This window comes from Ptychodera flava, chromosome 9, assembly GCF_041260155.1.
Source record: "Ptychodera flava strain L36383 chromosome 9, AS_Pfla_20210202, whole genome shotgun sequence".
In the NCBI taxonomy this organism is placed as follows: Eukaryota; Metazoa; Hemichordata; class Enteropneusta; family Ptychoderidae; genus Ptychodera; species Ptychodera flava.
In genome coordinates, this window is record NC_091936.1 from 11678246 (window position 1) to 11700315 (window position 22070).

A 22070-nucleotide genomic window follows, 5' to 3' on the forward strand; every position below is an offset into this window, starting at 1 on the left:
GAATGCTACAACACTCATTAATATTCAGTTAGTTTCCATTTATTAATACTTCATCTGTTGATTGATACTTTATTGGTTGACTTGATGCATTATCAGTTGATTTGAATCTTTATTCTTCGACTTGGCGACGTTATTGGATGATTTGATACATTATTGGTTGATTTTATACGTCATCGGTTGATTTCATACTTTATTGTTCACTTGGTTACATTATGGATTGATTGATACGCTTTAATCATTCAATCGATAGAAAGTCCGATCGATCAATGGCTCAATGTATCAGTCGACCAATTGGTCGATCTATCGATTGATCTATTCCCATGAATCATTTGATCCAATACGTTATCAGTTGATTTGATATGTTATCAGTAAATTTGTTGATTATTGGCGAGGAAAATTATTACATTATCGGTAAATTTTTACTATGTTATAGGTTTGGAAAATTACTACGTTATTGGTTTGTTACTTCATTATCGGTGAATTTGATACATTATTGGTAACTTTTTACTACATTATCGGGTTTGATTCGATATCAGTTAGTTACTACATTATCGGTTGTAACACTTCTTCATGGAAAAAGCCCAAAGGAGAGATCCAAATGGTGACAAAAAGATACACAAAGGCCAACAACCTGGTAGTGGATGGTTATGACCTGGCCAATCCCAACAGCTACATCCTCTACCTGAACATCAACAACCTCTACAGCTGAGCAATGAGCTAATCGATGCCCAGGGGGACTTCTAATCGGTGGATGACTGTGGAAAGCTCATGGCGACCATTGCCACCCTCTCAGAGGGCGGACCTGAAGGCTACATCCTCGACCACAAGTACCCTTTCAAGATGCATCAGGATCACAATAATACCCTTTAACCCAAGAGTGCATGGTGGTTTAGGAAGAATTGCTGTCGGTACACCAGCGAGGGCTCTTTGGAGAAAGGGGCACCAACTGAGGTTGAAAAGCTGGTCGCCAATCTCTGAAGCAAGGAGTGCTACATCCTCCACTGCCGCACCCTGCACCTATACCTCTCCTAGGGGCTGCAGCTGAAGAAGATCATGGAGAGCCTCCACAAGCGGGTCAACATGTGGCTTGTATGTGCACATGTGGAAGACAAACTTCGGTGCCTGCTGGCAAGCACTGCCTATGCATGGGGCAACATTTTCGATGATGAACTCGCAGCAGTCCAGCTTGTCAAGTGCCAGCTTGTGCTAAACTGCCTTGTTTATGCGGGCATGAGCATCCTTGACCTCTCGTAACTCCTTATGTACGACTTCTTCTACAACCAGATAAAAACCCGGTGTAGGAGCGCGGACATTGACTAGCTTCTCCTTGAGGTACATACAGAGGACGTCTACCGGGACATGGCCAGGTGCCAGGCCCTCTGGAACACGTCCAACTACCTGCATGATCACTTCATCTACAGCCAAGAGAACCAGAAGGTGCTAAGCAAGATGAAGGATGGGTGCACCGGACACCCTATTACTAAGTATATGGTCGCAGGCTTGCATCCAAAGATATACACAATCCAAGAAGCCAAAGTGCGGTCATCAAGAGGGCCAAGCAGAAATAAAAGTGTGCTGATGTAGTTCATCGACCATGAGCAGTTCAAAGAGGCCCATTTCAGCAGGAGGACCTTCCGCCACAGCATGAATGTGCTGTACTCTGTAGGACACCATATCTATGGAGAGTGCTCGAACGAGGTTTCTCTGTTCCCCTTTGACAGCAAGCGCTAGGTCACCAAAATTGAGCGGACACCCTCGCCCATGGTCACATATGAGAGCTGTCCAAGCAGTTGTTCCCCAAAAGCTGGCCATGGCCAATCAGATCTCACAAAACGGGGGAGGGGGCAGGCACACCTAAAAGGTAGTGGTGCACCTACGATGGCAAGCATATTTTTCAGTCTAATAGTGAACATGATAGAGCTATAGCTACATCCAGTGGGCAGGCTTATACAACTTGGCTATCCAGCCAGAATCAACACTGTAGATGCGGAGGATCATCTCACTGCTGAAAGGATCGAGACCTGTAGTAATATAGTAATATTCCACTCTCACCGGCTTATGGGGTTTCCCAACTTATTCGATATGCAAGAGCATGCAGGTCATATGGTGATTTTGCAGAGAGACATAGCCATCTCTCTTACAAACTGTTAAATCAAGGTTACACCAGAGAAATACGGCTAGTTTTCAATCGGGTTCGAACCCACAACATACGGCATCAGTCGCCTAGTGGAGAGGCAACAGAGAGAACCGCTCGGCTAAATCCCCACTCTCAAAAAGAGTGGTTCAATAGCCGGCTAAGTTGTTACATTTTTCTGACTGAGACCGCTCCACACGTTGTAGAGTTCGTGAAGCACTCACGCACGTACGCTCACTATCACACATCGCACACACAAACTTTATCGAAGCGAAGCAATGAATACATGGCTTTAACTGGGCGAACGATAAGCCTCGGGGACAATTCTGTCCACCAGCAGAGCTATCAACCCAGTGTAGAAAATACGGCTAGTTTTCAATCGGGTTCGAACCCACAACATACGGCATCAGTCGCCTAGCGGAGAGGCAACAGAGAGAACCGCTCGGCTAAATCCCCACTCTCAAAAAGAGTGGTTCAATAGCCGGCTAAGTTGTTACATTTTTCTGACTGTATGTATGTAGATATGACGTCACAAGATTTGTCTCGACATTCAAACGCTTTTATGGCAGGTATCACAGGCAGGTAGATAAATACAATATCTCTCTATGACAAATTATCGCTGATGGCGTCAGTGACATTGGGCCTTAGTTGGTGACCACTACCTATTTGACTTACAGATTGATATATGGCGGGTGCCACATGTGCCATGATGTGGGGCAGGATTCGCTTACTATTTTCAACACCTGATATCACTTCTTGGTCTTTCAGCCAGAGATCCATATATCTTTCTTTCATGAATTTGACTTTGTTGTGTGTACCGTGATTACTGTCTGTTCTGTTCTGTTTTGTTCTGTTTTGTGTCTATGTTTATAAGTATTGTACTACGAATTTTGACCTAGTGTTATCGGATTATTGATAGTATGATTGCGATCACTTGAATATGCCTCACTTGTTAGGAATAGTATTGGCAGTGTGTACTCAGACTAGCTAGAAGCTGTACAGCCTTATTTTGTAAGATTGTATGATTATTCATATGATGATGTGCATAAAATTTCGTTTACAAATACTACCTAAAAGGTGCGCTTATTTTGACCTTGTTTTTTTACACAAATCAATTAATGCCCTTTTTGATTGCCAACCAATTTTCAATGTACACATCCCCGGGTGTTCAACTACACAGAAAAGAACATTTGACTACCTGGTTGTAGAGTTAAATATACCAGCAATGCACTTTTTAATCTCATTCAAAGACTGTGTAATAGATTTTATTAATGTCTGGCAATACGATGATTAATGTTTCTCCTATAAGTTTTAAAAGAAAAGCTCAAAGCGTTTGTTTTTGATCTGTTATTTGCTGTCCTGGTTGTGCGTCATTTTTTTAACTGGTTTCTTGTCCTGTAACAACATTTTATATCCTTTCATGAAAATCTCCCTACAAGTGTGGATGTATGCGTTATTTAACTGTGTCATATCTGTGTTGGAGTTGAAAATAAATAAATAAATAAATAAATTAAATTATATATATATATATATATATATATATATATATATTATATATTATATATATATATATATATATATATAAACAAACAAATAAATAAATAGGCCAACAATGGGAATTGAATGAATAAGAGGTGACATAACAATTACCAAAGACTGACTGAGGCTGTTTGCCGTTTCCAGAGGGGGAAGTTGATAGGCTGAGAGAAATTTGGAGGGATCACGTTACAGCTGATCATGTCTAAAGGCAAGAAAGAACAATAATCTTAGCTACCTTACTCTTTCTAAGACATGAAATGACATACCCAACACTTTTCAACATGGCTATAACTAATGACTTGATTTTCTTCACAGCAACAGAGAACAGAAGTATGGGGAACGAGTTATCCAAATCAGCAAGGCGTTGTTGTTGTTGGGGTCAAGAAGAGGCATTGTACGATCCAGACCAAAATGAAGTAAAAGAAGTGTACGATTCTCATCTAAATGAAGCAGTGGCAGATTGTGATTTTGAAGGAAGTGAAGAGTTGGCAAGTATGTGAACCGTTTTTGTAGAAAAATGCTTGGTTGATGATTTTTTTCAAGCTTTATTTCAATTTATCATGTGGTATTGTATATACAATGTGGAAAAATCGAAAGTTTTAATAGTTGTTATTTTTGAAACAGATCTTGCTTTCAAGTTATCCAAGAGTTCCTTCGAATTTTTTAATATCCACAGTTAATTTATACCACTCCGAGGAAAGACAGTAATGGCCCTGAATTCTAGTTGGAGTAAACAAACACAACAAACATTTAAAACTTTTCCTAATACTGCCACTAGGATGCCCTCCCCATATTAAAGCATAGCAAAAATGTCAAATACTCCAGACTTGATTTTACACATTGATTGGTGAATTATTTTCTTATTTTGTGTGAGTTGTAGTTTAGTTAATTATTTTACATCCCCTCCTTTTGTTGTTTTCATTGTCGCATTCCTTTCAAACATGTTTCTTTTCAAGTAACTCTGATTGAGATTGCAGGAAATGTTCTCTGTGAAAGCATAAGTGTATGTATATATGTATTCATGTATGTATTTATGTATGTATCTACATGTGTTTATTCAAATATATATGTGTGTGTGTGTGTGTGTTTGTGTAAACACGTGTGTGTCTACATATGTGTATGTGTGTAAACTGTGAATGCATGGATGTATATACGTCCGTATGTATATGGATGTATGCATGAGTTTATTCATACACATGTATACACACATTATATATATATATATATATATATATATATATATATATATATATATATATATATATATTATATATTATATATATATATATATATATATATATATATATTATATATTATATATATATATATATATATATATATATTCGTGTGTCTGTAAAATATATATGTATATGTATCTTAGTGTGAGTGTGCGCTTGTATGTAGAGGAACTGTTGTAAAATACCAGTATGCACTCAGCACTGTGATGGATGTCCAATGAGTTACCTTGATGTGGATTATGCATGTCTTACATAAAATGTCATTAATTAAAACCTTCACTCGAATATGGTACATTATCCTCTTTTTTGCTGTTTTACAAGCAGTTGTTCATGTAATATTTTCTTGAAAATCAAAACTTTATACGGAAACTGGCCTACAACTTCACACATGTACCCATGGCCCTGCATTAAACTTTGGTGTCAAGATTATAAAATACCCAGAAGATCCAATATAGCATATGGTTCCTGATTTCAAAAGGGGGACCTGATAGTGAGGATGTGGAAATATGACTTGGTCACTGTGACCCAACCAGAAATGTCAATTACTGAGCAAACCCTCAGGTTAGCAGTTTGCCAAATTATTATTTTAGCCTGTTGTGATTACTACAAAAAAGGGAAGTGTTCAAAAAGTAAATAAATACACTAAAATCAATTCCAATATACAAACCATATTCTTATGAAATTGAAATCTGAATTATCAGCAAATATCACTGTGATGTTGATATTTGAATCATATTCCAGCATTCAGAAAATACTTCTTTTAAGCAACTAGGAGACTTAGTGTTTGAGGATGTTTTCATGACATATTTTTCTTGTACATTGCAAACTCTTGTATTAGTGCCTGAAGCATGTATGAACTTCCACTATTTAGCCTAATAACACAGCATGTTTTCATGATTGTACAATATACTGTTATTGTACACATTGACATTCCAGTTCTTGCCAGAATTCAAACATCAACAATAACAATATGCAAGCAACAAAGTAAAGTCTGAATTGACAAGCTCAATTACCACATGCACAAGCCAAGTTTGTCGTCTCCGAACAAAAAATACGGGATTTATTCTCTGGTCGTTCTACGTCATGACAACCCGCGTCTATGTCATCAATTTTGGTGCGTCGGACCTTTTTTGCGTCGATCTTCCGTGTGCTCGTCAATGTAAACAAACAACATGGCGGCCGGTATTTCTCCCACGATCAAAATATGTCTGACGTGAAAATATCGTAAACATTAGCGATGATTATTAGAGTCTGACAAAATATATCACCTAGCCAAATTTTTGAGTCCTCGTGTTTTAGTTTTGTCGCCAATATGCATGAGGGTTCGTATTCGTATAGACCCCGCCGACGCCTGAACGTTCGACGCACTGTGTACTTTCATGCGGTAGACATACGGTTTCCACTGCAACAAGGGGGTCAAGTGCGGTGTCCAGGCCTCCAAAAGTCATGCAATGAAATCGATACTTTCACAGACTACGACAATAATAATCCGAACAATGTAAACACAAGAGTGTACCGCCTGTATATTCGGAAGGAATTAGGTGAATAATTTGCGGAAACAACGAACTTGAAGCTGGCCGCGTTACCGCGGGTTCCGTAAGAATTGTAACCAGGGTCTGGCGCGACATTTACAGTGTTCGCGCTGTCGAGATTCACTGGATTCAGTCGATTTTTGTTCCCGAAAAATAGCGTATCTTCGTCTAAGGTAAATTTCTAGGTATATGCTATGTTTGAAATAGTGTATAACTTTGCTGAAGGTACGTGTATACCTAGAGGTTGTCTGGCATTTGCTCCATACACGAACGAACGTGAACGCCGTGTTCCTCGAATTCTCAAGTTTGCTTGTACATGTGATAAGTATATTATTCCCTTCTACTTCTACTCGTGATGACACGGTCATTACGTCACTTTGACTCGTGGTGACATGGTCATTACGTCACTCGTATTTTCCTTCGCTGAACGAAGAAAAATATAAGGGAATATCTAATTATACTATGAAATCTCAATATGCTTTACAGGTTTAAACGAGAAGCTGCGGATGACATTATAAAGAAACACGAAAGTTATAGCTACTTGCCATTTTAATATTATGATGAATCATTTTTGAAGGTATATTAGAAAAATTCAGAATATTCTACATCAAACAACTTGAAAAAAGGTAAATAAGATTATGTTTATCATCATAAAATGCAGAAATTATATTATGCTGATTCCTGAATATGGAGTACACCATGTACAAGAATACAATTTGTACATCCAGACCAATGTTGTAAGATGTACACAATTTATCAGTTGTATTTATTTTATTCCAATATCTTGAGGACCAATGTTAAACAAGGTCCATATTAAAATTTACAAATCAAAACACACATTTAAACAATTTCAATTAATTCCAAATCACAATTTATTATTAATTCCAAATCACAATTTTAAAGTAAGAGTTTGCTCGTTGATAAAATCCATTACTGTGAATATAAAGATACACACCATCTTTTTGTTAGGGCTGACTTGCGCCGTTCTCGAATTTCAAAAGCTGTTTATAATTGTTTTTGTCTTTAATTTTTTCAAACAAATTATCAACTATTGTCAAAACCGGTATTAACATGACATGAAAGTCATATATCAGTTGATGTCATGCCCTGCCGGCCAGCATAACTTTGAATACAAAGTAGAAAATACTCACAGATGTTTTTGTAATGGTATAACTTGAACAACTGAAGATTGAATAGGATGTAAAGGACAGAGCTGCAAATAACCTTACTTTGTTGAGAAACCTTTAAATGTAAACTGTATCTCATTTGATCACTTAATAATTAAAATTGTGTATATTAGGGACATAGACAAATTTCACAACCCCTTTTTGTCTGAATTAAAAGCAAAATAAACAAAACTTGATAAATAGATACCTCCTATTTGACTGCCAAATTCTGGTGTATTCTTTGGCCAACATCAGTGAAAAATATTTCAATAACGATAGTGTCACGTTAAATTTAGTATCTGCAGACGATCTTCTAAAAGTGTAAGAGACTAAAACCCTTAGATTCAAACCGAGCCGAGCAACCCTGGATCAATCGTAGACAACAAACCTATTCACGATTTCGGATTCTCTATTCACATGTAACTGTACTAACAAGCAACTGTTCGTAGCATTTAAAAGAGATAAAGCCTTTACAGAGAATGATATCAGCTTGTTTCATGTACATCGTACACAGTGTTCATCACTACAGGTCGGGCATGGACTACGCCGTATACAAACGGTAAACTAGGCTTGCATGGCAAAACCACTAGCTTCTGTGTACTGCAGCTAGTATGGCGGCAGAATAACAGGGGTTCCTATGCACAATTGCCAAAGAGGATGATCGACGGGCTACCGATACTTAAATTCTGACAAGAGGTATAAAATTCCGAAGACCTCACACCACTTTCAGAAGACATAATAGATATCACTGAAGCTCAGGAAATTTGTTTTGTATACGTAAAAAATGATTTAATCACACTGGAGTCTATGAAAGATACAAATGATAATAAAAATCCGAACGGCTTAGCAAAGCCAACATATCGAGAGGCATCGGCGATGTACGCACTATGTGAGACGTCGGCAAAACATCATCGATATTTCGATGAAAAATCCTACCTAGATAATTGCAAACAAACCTCCTTTGTCCAATACACTGGCTGAAACTGCTTAAATATGCTCGTATTTTGGGAAAATGCTTCATTAGTATGATGTATGACTGCTACCAGAATATGCTCGACTGCCGCTGTGTGGAATCAAGAAGTAATTTAAAAAATCATCAACCATGCACTTTTCTACAAAAACGGTTTACGCCGTTAGAAATATATAGTATTAGGTATAATTCTACATATTTTGTTAAAAATTCTACTAATGCTAAAGTTTTTATTACCGAGAAAGACATTATCAGTATGCTTGATTTCCTCATTGACAAAATATTTGTAGAATTTGGAGGACATGATTTTCCATCAGTGTATAGGAATTCCTATGGGTACTAAGTGTGCTCCCTTGCTTGCCGACTTATTTCTGTTCTCATACGAGGCAGAATGTATCCAAAACCTAATCACACAGAAAAAAGTCTCTGTAGATAAAACTTTAACCTAACATTTAGATACATAGACAATGTTATTTCAATGAATAACGCCAAATTCAGTGACTTTCTCGCTATGATTTATCCTCCATAATGGGAGATTAAGAAACTACAGAAACGGCCTCTTCTATTTCATATCTGGATATTTTCCTTGAATTGACTCTTATGGTCACCTACTAGGCTATATGACAAGAGAGATGATTTCAACTTTAGTATCATCAATTTCCCACACTTCATCAGTAATATTCCACTCTCACCAGCTTTTGAGGTATGCATTTCCAAGCTAATTCGATATGCAAGAGCATGCAGTTCATATGGTGATTTTGTAGAAAACATGGCCATCTTACAAACTGTTAAATCAAGGTTACACAAGAGAAAGACTTGTCTCTACATTCAAACGTTTTTTTTGGCAGGTATCACAGGCAGGAAGGTAAATAAAATATCTCTCTTCGACAAATTATCGCTGATGGCATCAGTGACATTGGGCCTTAGTTGGTGACCACTACCTATTCGACGTACAGATTGATATATGGCGGGTGCCACATGTGGGGCAGAGTTCGCTAACTATTTTCGAAACACCTGACATCACTTCTTGGTCTTTCGGCTAGAGATCCATATATTATTCCTTCATGAATTTGACTTTGTTGTGTGTATCGGTGATTTACTGTCTGTTCTGTTCTGTTTTGTTCTGTTTTGTGTCTATGTTTATAAGTATTGTACTACGAATTCTGACCTAGTGATCGGGTTACGGATATATATGATTGCGATCACTTGAATGTGCCTCAGTTGTTTGGAATAGTATCGGCACAGTGTACTCAGACTAGCTAGAAGCTGTACAGCCTAATTTTGTGAGATTTTTAGCTCACGTGTTCACACGTGGACTAATGTCATAGCGATATCTGTCTACCTGTCCGTGTCAGTGTGTGCTAGTGTACGTGTGTCTGTCTGTCTGTCTGTTTACACGATAACTCAAAAACTCCTGAACAGATTCAAGTCAGATTTGGTACACAGGTACCACATGCTATTGCAAGAATCGATGAGATTTTGGTTGGTGTGGTTTGCATATTAATGAAGTTATGCAATATCATTTTTTCTGTACAATGATTTCCCTATTGAGACGGTAATGACAGTGTAGACATACATCAAGAAATACTGCACAAAATTTCATGCAACTTTTCACAGATGACAATCTCGGAACATTATGATGATACTGTGAGTGTCATGTCAATTATCTGCTCATTTGCATATCTAATGAACTTTTGTTATCAGTCACATACTCTGAAATTCCTGCACCAAACTTAATGATACGTGCAACAAATATTGATCTGATATATCTAAATACACTAAGAAGCATTGGGCGGTGTCAAGTTAATAAATAGCTCATTTGCATATTTTATGAAGTTTTATAATTAGTCATATAACTCAGATATAACTGCATCAAATTTGGTGAATTATGCTGCAGATACCTATCTGACTGATATCTAACTGTGGTGTAAAGTACTAAGTAGTGTAAAGTTAATTAAGGGTTCATTTGCATATTCAATGAACTTTGTAGTTAAGTATATAACTCTGAAATTACGGCACCCAAGACAGTGAAAGCTGGTACAGATATTGATCTGATAAATATCTAATTGTACTGACAAGCATTTGGCACTGTCACGTTAACAATTAGCTCATTTGCATATTCTATGAAGTTTTGTAATTAGTCATATAACGCACAAATTATTGCACCAAATGTGATGAAATCTGCTTCAGATACTGATCTGACAGATATCTAATTGTAGTATAAAGCATATAGTTATGTGGAGTTAATTAAGGGTTCATTTGCATATTTAATGAACTTTGTCATTAGTGATATTACTCCAAAATTACAGCATTACATTTGATGAAACTTGATACAGATATTGATCTGATAAATATTTAATTGTACTGAGAAGCATTGGGTGTGTCAAGTTAATAATTAGCTCATTTACATATTAAATAAAATTTTGTAATTAGTGATTTAACTCTGAGAGTACTGTGCGAAAGTTGATGAAACCTGCTACATATAATGATATAACAGATATCTGATTGTTCTTATTACACGCCTCACACGGATGTCGATTATATTGGTATGAATTTGGTTTATTGACAGGAATATTGAAAAACATAATACAATAAATCCTCGTCAGAGATAGCTACTCTGGCAGTAGACCGTATACAAGGTCTACAGTCTTAACAGAAGTCTGTCTTCCGCTCCGCCTTGTGCTCAATTGAACTGCTGTCAGAATATACAATGTCTGTCTTTGTTTTTGTGATTTGGTTAGTGATTATCCTGAGGTCTGTAAATGTTGCGTAACATCTCCTTGCTCGTTGATTTGTCACTTTATATGAGGTCAAAGGTACAATTCTTTTACACAACTTCATAACAGTCAAAAGTATGTAGTTATTCATGTCATATTGTATTCTTTCATGCGTCCAGTAGTGTCTGATAAATGTCAATACATGTCGAGTCATCATCAATTTCAATGCTTGATAACTAAGTTTGTAATTTTGTCAAACTCAAAGTCATTCCCCCCTCAGGGGTCACATGAGTAGGTCAAGTTGTTCTGGTGAGTAAATGCTAAAATTTTTTAGTCTGTGTACTAGATATCCAACATTCTGTGAAGCCTACTACTATTAATGAATCTGTTGTAAAACACGTGAGCACATTCAGTTCATATCTGGTATGATTATTTATATGATGATCTGTGTATTAAATTTCGTTTACAAATGCTATCTAAAAGGCACACTTATTTTACACAAATCAATTAATGCCCTTTTTGATTGCCAACCAATTTTCAATGTACACATTCCCGGGTGATCAACTACACAGAAAAGAACATTGGAATACCTGGTTGTAGAGTTAAATATACAGCAATGTACTTTTTGATCTCATTCCAATAATATATAATAGATTTTATCAATGTCTGCCAATGTTTAATGTTTCTTCTATAAGCTTTATAATAATTAATAAAGTATTATATAGAAATAATAACACGAATAATAATAGGTTCAATTTCCGTGAAAATTTCACCATAAGGGTATTTTGGGTTGAAAAGACCAAATATGATATCGGTTTTGATGCCCCATGTCTCCATGGTAACCATTTTAGGTGTTGAAAATTTCAGTTTTTCTAATATCCCATGAAAAGTTACTTTGATTGAAATGAAAATTATCTAGTGGGGAAGTTCGGGTCAGAGAACACAAATGCCAGACTTATTTTAATGTTTCGAGTTGCCATAGTAACTATTTTGGGATTGAAAATGTTACTTTTTCCCTAATTCCTATTAAAGAACTATTAATTGATGTAAAAAATTGATAATAAGGGGTTTTCTTGTTAGCACACCGAAAAAAAATCACACTCATTTTAATGTGAGATGTTTCCATGGCAACCATTCAGGAGTAACAACACCTTTTTTTCAGAAGTCCCACAGCTTCAATGAACTGTTTTTAGATTTCTATATAATACTTATAGCCCCTAAACTTGTAATAATAATATAATAATAATAATAATAATAATAATAAATAATAATAATAATAATAATAATAATAATAATAATAATAATTTATTTCACCATAAGAAATGTTTAACATTTCATGAAAATGATTGTATGTACAATTGGTGGGGACCATGAAATATAGTTCAGCAGAACTAATCTTCCTTCATGGCCCCAACAAAATATATGAAATCAATTATTTTATATAATGAAGGTATTTAGAGTTGCGAAAATATTATACATGTAGAACAAAATAGGTGCATACTCTGATACTAAATACATAAAGAAATAACTTCAAAAATATTATATCGGAATTGGTGGGGAAAACAGAGCAACAATGAATATCACAATTTAGGAAAAGAGATGAAATCAGGAAAAAAAAAGAAACAGTACAAAAACATTTATAACTGAAAAACACTTGTTGAAAAGAAATGAAGTCTGACAAATTACGAAGGAAGAAAAACTAAATCAATCAACCATAGAATGGAGGAGGTTTTGTTTCAACTCCTTTTTAAATTTTTGTCTTGATGTTGTCTGTTTAATTGAGGAGGGAAGTGAGTTCCAATGTTTTGCAGCAGCGAACGTTATTTGATTTTGTGTGAGTGAGAGATTATGTTTTGGGATACAAACATTTCCAGCAAGGACTTGACGAGTAGAATAATCATGCACAAGTGGTCGGAAAAATTTAGTGATGTCATGGGAATAACGATTATGTTTTAGATCAAAGACGAAACTACAAGTTAAAATTTACAGAGATTGCTAATGTCAAGAATTTTTAGTTGATGGAAAGGTGGATTAGAGTGGGCGCAGAAATCGGAGAAGGTAATAAGGCGAACAATTCTCTTTTGTAACTATGGATAGGTTCAAGGTGAGAAGAGTAGGTATTGCCCCATTAATAGAAAAGCTTAAAGCGTTTGTTTTTGATATCGATGTTATGTGTTGTCCTGGTTGTGTGTCATTTGTTTTAACTGGTTTCTTGTCCTGTAACAACATTTTATATGCTTCCAATAAAATCTCCCTATAAGTGCGGATGTATGTTATATTAAACTGTGTCGTATCTGTATTGGAGTTCAAAAAAAAAATAAATAAATAAATAGAATATTTGACAGAAGCTCCCTCACGGCAAACATTGGAATTTAATGAATAAGTGGTGAAATAACAAATACCAAAGACTGACTGAGAAGCTGTTTGCCGTTTCCAGAGGGGAAGTTGATAGGCTGAGAGAAATCTGGAGGGATCATGTTACAGCTGATCATGTCTAAAGGCAAGAACGGGGCAGTACACGACAGACAGACAGACAGACAGACAGGCAGACAGACAGACAGACAGACAGACAGACAGACAGACGGACGGAAGGACGGACGGACGGATCCACAAATATTTACCTTTTCCAGAGGAGAGGCTGATACGCTGACAGAAATCTAGAGGGATCATGTTTCATCTGAGGACGGGGATTTTATTACAGGGGCGGGGTTTAACTACAGTTTTGCATAAGGAAGATGGCTTCCGTAGATGAGACGGGCCAATAGTGTTGTCAACAACATTTTTCATTATTTTGAAATTTCTTCGATCCCACCCTTTTGACCTTCAATAATGTTAGTTACCTTATCTTTCTAAGATATGAAATGACATACCTCACAGTTTTTAACATGGCTATAACTAATGACTTGATTTTCTTTACAGCAACAGAGAACAGAAGTATGGGGAACGAGTTATCCAAATCAGCAAGACGTTGTTTTTGTTGTTGGGGTCAAGAAGAGGCATTGTACGATCCAGACCAAAATGAAGTAACAGAAGTGTACGATTCTCATGTAAATGAAGCAGTGACAGATTGTGATTATGAAGAAAGTGAAGAGTTAGCAGAGTCTCATTCTTACGTAAGTAGAAAAGTGTCAAAAGACGATTCTGAGCGAAGTAAAAAAGCGTCAGGGTACAATGCTGGCAGAAGCAAGACAGAGAAAAAGTACATTCCAGGCAAAAGTAAAAAGGTTGCAAAGTATCATTCTGACGGAAATAAAAATGTGGCAGAGGAAGATTCTCATCGAAATGAAGAAGTGGAAAAGTACAATTCTGGCGGAAGCAAGAAATTGACAAAGTACGATTCTAACAAAAGTAGAGAGGTGGTAAAGGGCACTTCTGATGGAAGAAAAAAAATGGCAGAGACGGGCCAGAGTAAAACTGTTGCAGAGAAAGATTCTAAGAGAAATAAAAAAGTAACAAAGTACGATTTAGGCCAAAGTAAAAAGATGGCAAAGTACCATTCTGAAGGAAGTAAAAACACGGGAGAGAAAGATTCTGACCGAAGGGCAAAAAAGGCAGAGTACAATTCTGGCCAAAGCACAACAATGAAAAAGTACGGTTCTGGCAAAAGTAAAAAAGTGGCAAAATACAATTCTGAAGGAAATAAAAAAATAGCAAAGTACGATTCGATCCAAAGTAAAAAAGTGGCAAAGGGCGATTCTGGCCGAAGCAAAACAGTGGAAAAGTACGATTCCGGCAAGCGTAAAAAGATGGGTAAGGATGATTCTTACCAAAGTGCAAAAGAAGTTAGAGCTGAGTACAATTCTGGTCGAAGCAAAGGAATGAAAAAGTACTATTCTGAAAAAAGTAAGAAGGTGGCAAAGTACAATTCTGACGGAAGTAAAAACATGGTAGAGGAAGAATCTGATCGAAGTGAAAAAGTGGCAGAGTATAATTCTGGCCGAAGCACAACAGTGAAAAAGTACGATTCTGGCCAAAGGAAAAAAGTGGCAAAATACAATTCTGAAGGAAGTAAAAAAATGGCAAAGTACGATTTGGTCCAAAGTAAAAAGGTGCCAAAGTACGAATCTGGCCAGAGTAAAAGAGTTGAAAAGTACGATTCTGGCCGAAGGAAAAAGGGGGCTTACAATGATTCTTACCAAAGTGAAAATTCTGGCCGGAGCAAAAAAGTGGCATCGTACGATTATGCCCGGATCAAAAAAGGGACAGAGAACAATTCAAAGCAACCTAAAAAAGTGGCAGAGAATTATTCTAGCCAGAGCAAAAAAGTGAAAAAGAATTATTCTGGTGGAAGTCTAAAAGTCAAACAGGACAATTCGGGCCGAAGCAAAATAGTGACAAAAAACAGTTATGACCAGGGCAAAAGAGGGACAAAGTACAATTCAAAGCAACTCAAAAAAGTGGCAGAGAATGACTCTGATTGGAGCAAAAAAGTCAAAAAGAATTATTCTAAGGGAAGGAAAAAAGTAAAAAAGCAAAATGTAAAAAAACAAATCATGGGAGTGGCAGAGTATTATTCTGAAAACAGTGAAAGAGAAGAAGAAGAAGAGAGAGGAGGAAGAGAGGAGGATGAAGAAGAAGAAGAGAGAAGAGGAGGAGGAGAAGAAGAGAAGAAGAAAGAAGAAGAGAGGAAGAGAGAAGAAGAAGAGAAGAAGAGGAAGAAGAAGAAGAGGAGAAGAGAAGAAGAAGAAGAAGAAGAGAGAAGAAGAGAAGAAGAGAGAGAAGAAGAAGAGAAGAGAGAAGAAGAGGAGGAGGAAGGAAGAAGAAGAGAAGAGGAAGAGGAGAAGAGGAGGAAGAAGAAGGAAGAAGGAGGAAGAAGAAGAGGAGGAGGAGGAGGAGAGAAGAAGAAGAAGAGGAGGAGGAGGAGAGAAGAAGAAGAAGAGAAGAGGAAGAAGAGGAGGAGAGGAGGAGGAAGAAGAGGAGGAGGAGAGGAGGAGGAGGAGGAAAGAAGAAGAAGAAGAAGAAGAGAGAAGAGAGAGGAGAAGAAGAAGAAGAGGAGGAGAGAGGAGGAGGAAGAAGAGAAGAGAAGGAGGAGGAGGAAGAAGAGGAGGAAGAAGAGAGGAAGAAGAAGAGAAGATGATGATGAGAGGAGGAAGAAGAAGAAGAAGAAGAAAGGAAGAAGAGGAAGAAGAAGAAGAGAGGAGGAGGAGGAAGAAGAGAGAAGAGGAGGAGGAGAAGAGGAGGAGGAAGAGAAGAAGAAGAAGAAGAGGGAGGAGGAAGAAGAGGAGGAAGAAGAAGAAGAAGAAGAAGAAGAGAAGAGGAGGAGGAGGAGGAGGAGGAAGAAGAAGAAGAGGAGGAGGAGGAGGAGGAGGAAGGAAGAGGAGGAGGAGGAGGAGGAGGAAGAAGAAGAAGAGGAGGAGGAGGAGGAAGAGGAGGAGGAGGAGGAGGAAGAGGAAGAGGAGGAGGAAGAGGAGGAGGAGGAGGAAGAAGAGGATGATTAAGAAGAGCAGGAGGAAGAAGACGACGAGGAAAGGACAATCAAGAAGAGGAAGAGGAAGAAGACTAAGACTGAAGTGAAGAAGTAAAAGAGTGTTTTTCTGCTCAAAGTGGAGAAACTGCAGAGTATGATTATTACTAAAACGACCCAGTTACAGAGTATGATATAACAAAGAATATGTCCTTCTGAGCTGATCATTGGGAAGTCTAAAGATGCTATTCTGTGTTACCTATACTAAAAGTGCAAACCGGGAGAGATCGTTCTCTTAAAATTGCAACAGTGGCAAATTCCCTGTGCAGATTTTCTTCACAGGTGGATCTCCTCTGTCTTTTAATTTGTTAGATGCGGTTAAAACTTGTGAACATGCTAATTAGCGTACATACTATTTTATACCGTACAAATGGTGCACAGATAAAGGAATTCTATAAATAAAGCTAAACGAGATATATTTGCATATTGACGTGATTTCCTTAAACCAGAGAGCCTTACCTACAATGTTTGCTACAGAATTTTCAAGTTAAAAGTCAAACTTGGTGAGTGTTATGATTTTGTGCATATTTTAACAATTATGTAACCCATTTATCATTAACAAAATCTTGATATGCAAAGGCAAACCTCTTGTAGAGCTTATAGGAAGAGCAAAAGACCTTGATAAACAAAAATTGTGATAAAATATATGCAGAAAACTCAAACTTAATGTGCATTTGCTCGAACAGAGAAATATTTTCTTTAATTGCCAGTACTATTAATTATACTTTGACATGCAAATTTCTTGGAGAAAGGTGTCGACATTGGCTGTACAAGCCCAGTTTTCTCAGAAATTTGTTTCTTGTATAGACATGAAGATGAATGAAGATACACCTTTGACAGCCGAATTACCATCCCTTGTCATCGAAAAATCACTACGCTTGAATCTTACGAAAATCGGCGCGACACACTCTAAGAACGCGAATTATTTCGCCGTATCTATTGATCAACTTGCATATTTGACACAATAAAGCTACAATCTATTCTATTCTCCAATGTTCATACAGTAACTACTCTTCCCCTCCGCAACTTGCAAAGTCATTACCATTCTGTTTTCTTTTTTCTAAGCTTCAAATGTTGACAAGTCGTCTATATGCTTAGAAATCATTTTGGCGGTTGGAAAAGTCAGTATGATCGATTTATGCCAAAGCATCTCCAACTATATGCCTACTAATCACAACGCCACATTAGTCACTGTCAACCCTAATTTGAGAATAGTAGATTTAGAGTTTAGACTATTCATTTCATTTACCACGTCTTATTAATCTACTTTCGATTGTAATCTTTTTCAATATTTTCAATCGCTCATTCAGAAAAATTCACCATTTTCTTATATCGACCACTCAACTTTCTCGTTTTTTCACATCTGACAAGACATTCGCTTCGGAATTATTTACACTTCGGTCACACGTACGAGATTAGCTCGTACAAAATTTGCTGCTAGGACTGTCCAAAATTCAGAATAGTATGAGTATGACTGATATTCCTAAAATAAGCTGAAAGAAATGTTATTTCATTTTCTTTGGTAAGGTCATGATAAGATTGCCAGGTACACAATGGTTGGAACAATAGAAAATGGTGGGTTGAGTATGCCAAATATATTTGTTTTATATAATGCCACCAGGGTTGACTGGATCAGAAGGTATTTTAGTGAACAAAATAACCACCCGTGGAAACTGTTTTTTACTAGAGTACTGAAGCCAGTTGGAGGGTTAAAGTAATTATTGAAATGTTAATTTTAAAGTTGATTTACTACCGTTGAAAATCATAGGTTTCTTTTACACAATCTTGATAGCATGGGAAGAGTTGATATTGAAAATACCACACAGTGAAAATAATTTGAATTCCAGAAAAACTCTTCTATGAAACAATAAGGACATTTTGATTGGCAAACGTTCTGTGTTTTACCAGGAATTTGTGGAAGCAGGAATTCTATATCTAGAACAACTGTACAATGACAATGGTCAAAAGCTGGACTGGGATTCTGTACATAGTAAAGGTATCCCTCAATCATCCATATTGAAATGGTTTGGACTAAAAAGTGTTATCCCAGCCAACATACAAGTAAATCAGCAAAGTACTGCTGATGATGACGATGAAGTAAACATTGTATTGGAAAATAACAGGTCAATTAGTGTTGAACTGTGTAATACAAAAGTAATCACACCGATAATTAATGACATTAATTTCATACAACCAAAATCAGAATTGTACTTTGAATATGAATTTAAAATCAATATTGACAACTGGAACCAAATTCATCAACTTCCATTCAAAATAACTATAGACTCTAAATTGAGAGAGTTTCAGTTTAAAATATTACACAATATCCTATATACAAATGCTAGACTGAGTAAAATGAATCTGCCCACGGTTGAGAATGCTCTATGTTCTTTCTGCAAAAACAACAAGGAAACTTTACTCCATATTTTACATGACTGTCAACATGTGCAATTATTTTGGGAATCATTTTTTATGTTATGGAGACAAAAATTAAAATTGAGAAAAAGACCAAAAATATGGCAGATCATACTAGGTGATCCCAAACTTTCTGTTATTGTGAATTTCCTACTTCTTATTGGTAAAAGGTACATTTATATCTGTCGTAGTAAAAAGGAACTACCCAGCTTTATAGCATACAAAAGATTTGTTAACTCTGTACAAAAGACTGAGTTTCACATTGCCTTTCGAAAAGAGAAAGTGTCTGCATATAAAAAGAAGTGGGGAATTTACAGTTCTAATATCCACCGAGACCCATGCACAACAGGCATGACACATGATAATGATAATGTATGATGAATGTTCAATATTTTATGGGCTTCTGTAATGTAAGAAAATTTTTTCTCGGATGTAATAAGGCATGTATTAAAACTTTTTGATAATTCCAATAAAAAATATTGCTGCTAGGCAGCGTAATTCCACGATTCAAGTAGTACGCGACTTCTTTGGATCATCCTTGAATTTGTTCCGGAAGGATCCCATTATAGTTTTAGAAGTCAGATAACGCTATAACCCTTGAGCTACCACAATCAATCTCTCTTCCTTTAGGAGGTTACAAACGTTGCAAAGGGCCTTTGAAATAAAAACACGAATGTTGCCACCAGATCGATTTCCCGTCTGGCATGACATACTGCTGAATGGCAAATTGCCTCACCAGCATAGAAAGAATTATAGTGAAGGGACTCAATTATAATCACATTGTTTTTCAACATGTTTTGTTTTCTTTCTCCCAAACAGCTTGGCCTATGACCTTAGTCTATCCTTTATTTGTATTTTGAGACCAAAATTGATTATCTATATTTTTCTCTGTTATTATGTGCTGTTGTAATACTGTTCGAATTGACCGAGGTAATGAGAAGAATAACAAGCAACCTCCGAGGCAACCAGGAACTGGGACCGTACGACACATGCACGACAAGAAAAGCTTGAAGTAATTTGTAATTGTATCTTTTTCTGTTATTGTATAGAAATTTTGAAACACCTTGATGAATGCTTGGGCACCATCCTTAGAGACAGAACGATGTCATATTTCTGAATTCTGTCTTATTGGTGTGATGCCATATAACAATTTTCAATGCAAGTATAGCTCTCCTACATAACTTTATCTCATTTGCGAATGGACCAAAAGATTTTCACTTTTACATGTAAATGATCGTCGTCCACTTATACTCTATCCAAAAGTGGTGCCACAAGATACTAACACAAAGTGACATTATTCGTCCTCACCTTTAAGGACACGCCCGTTTATTTTGGTACGGTAATTAGCAAATTACTCACCCGTGACAACACCCTTGACAGAAACGCTTTAAAGGAACAGAAATTGATGTGAGGATCTCTTGTCGTCACTCATTCTTCTTCTTTCCAAGAGAAATATGCTGGCGTGAAGAACCCGAAGACGGTTCCTGGGCTTAGATTAGATTACTTTCTAGTAGTTTTTGTTTTCTTAGTTAGATTAGTTAGAGTCATCTCGGAGTCTCATCCTTGGAATTAAAGAAAGTCTCAAGCTGAATCTTATATCTTGGTTTCCTATTCAGTACGCGCCCTAGTAATTGAAGCTCAACTTTCCGAGTGCCTCAAGAATGCAAGCCAGGCGAGTTCCAGTCCGCGTTCTATAATTAGCCTTGACACTGTTTTATCATTTACAATATTACGGCCCTGTCATCAACTACACTTGCCCGTGGCATACCAAAATGTAAATCATGCAGCTGCTCATAATTTCCCTACACTCATAGTAATGGCGTTCCGTAATGTTCCTCCAATGAAATCTTGGAAACTTTCATTTTCATCAAACGTCACCCCCGAGTTTGCAGAAATCTGCGAGAGTTAGTAAAATTTAGGCGAGAAAAAATATTTTTGTTTACTGGGGTACAATTTAATATTGTAATTTGATCACTGTCGAACAATACCATAATGACAGGAATATTATTTATCCTTGAAATTTTTCACTCCGTTGTTATATATCGATATAATTATCAAACAACTTCATTTGTTGAGATAATACACGTACCATTAGTAATCAAAATACTGTACGGTTTATCATTTCTATAAAAGTATACGTTAAGTCAAATGTTACTTCGTAAACTTTCTCATTATGTATTCGCTTGTCTACAATTAAGTACCAAGTAAGCATCATGGTTGAAAATGTCTGTTTCATGATTTTTAAATGGCATTGCAATAAAGTACTTTAAAGGAAAGCATCACAGATGCGCTGTTGAAAACACTCAGATTGTTCCATGGACAGATCTTTTTTATCTGTTTTAATATTAGAAAGTGGTTTCTTCGCAACCAAGCGTCAAAGAAGTTTGTCTTGGCTCATGAGTGACTCATTCCGGTTATAATTGGTTTGTCTGTAGAGACTTATAGATTTGACTCTGTCCTAGGGCCCTCCGTCCATCCATCATTCGTCTACACAGATATGTTGAACATGCCTGACCCACTTTCTTTCAAACGTGGTACAAGGATAATACACTGTAGGATACATATGCGCATCGGTTTCTTTTGTGATACAATTTGATATAGCAGCCGGGCAGCCATTGTTTAGTGATATTTTATTGTCGAGAGCCATTACTGAGACATGCCTTGACATATTTATTTTCAAATGATTTAATAAGCATGTCAAATGTCTTCATGATACGATCCAACATGGCTGCAAGACGGTTATTTTTCTTGCGATTGTTTTAATGTCCGGAGGCACTAATAAGACACGCCTTGACAATTTATTATAAATTTACCTAACTCTGATTTTATTGCGTATAAAATGGCATGTTATTTTTTTCATCATGAGAGAACCCAGTTGTTGTTGGTCATGTGTTA

At 36.7% G+C, this 22070-nt stretch overlaps 1 protein-coding gene across 1 annotated transcript; it reads left to right on the forward strand.

Annotated features, from left to right (window-relative positions):
* Window positions 1-3954: 3954 nt before the first annotated feature.
* LOC139140396 (cylicin-2-like) lies at window positions 3955-20006 on the forward strand. The gene is made up of 3 exons (XM_070709611.1): window positions 3955-4165; window positions 14216-15759; window positions 19995-20006. Exons 1-3 carry the CDS (start codon window positions 3955-3957, stop codon window positions 20004-20006), a joined length of 1767 nt encoding a protein of 588 aa, XP_070565712.1.
* The last annotated feature ends 2064 nt before the right edge of the window (window positions 20007-22070 follow it).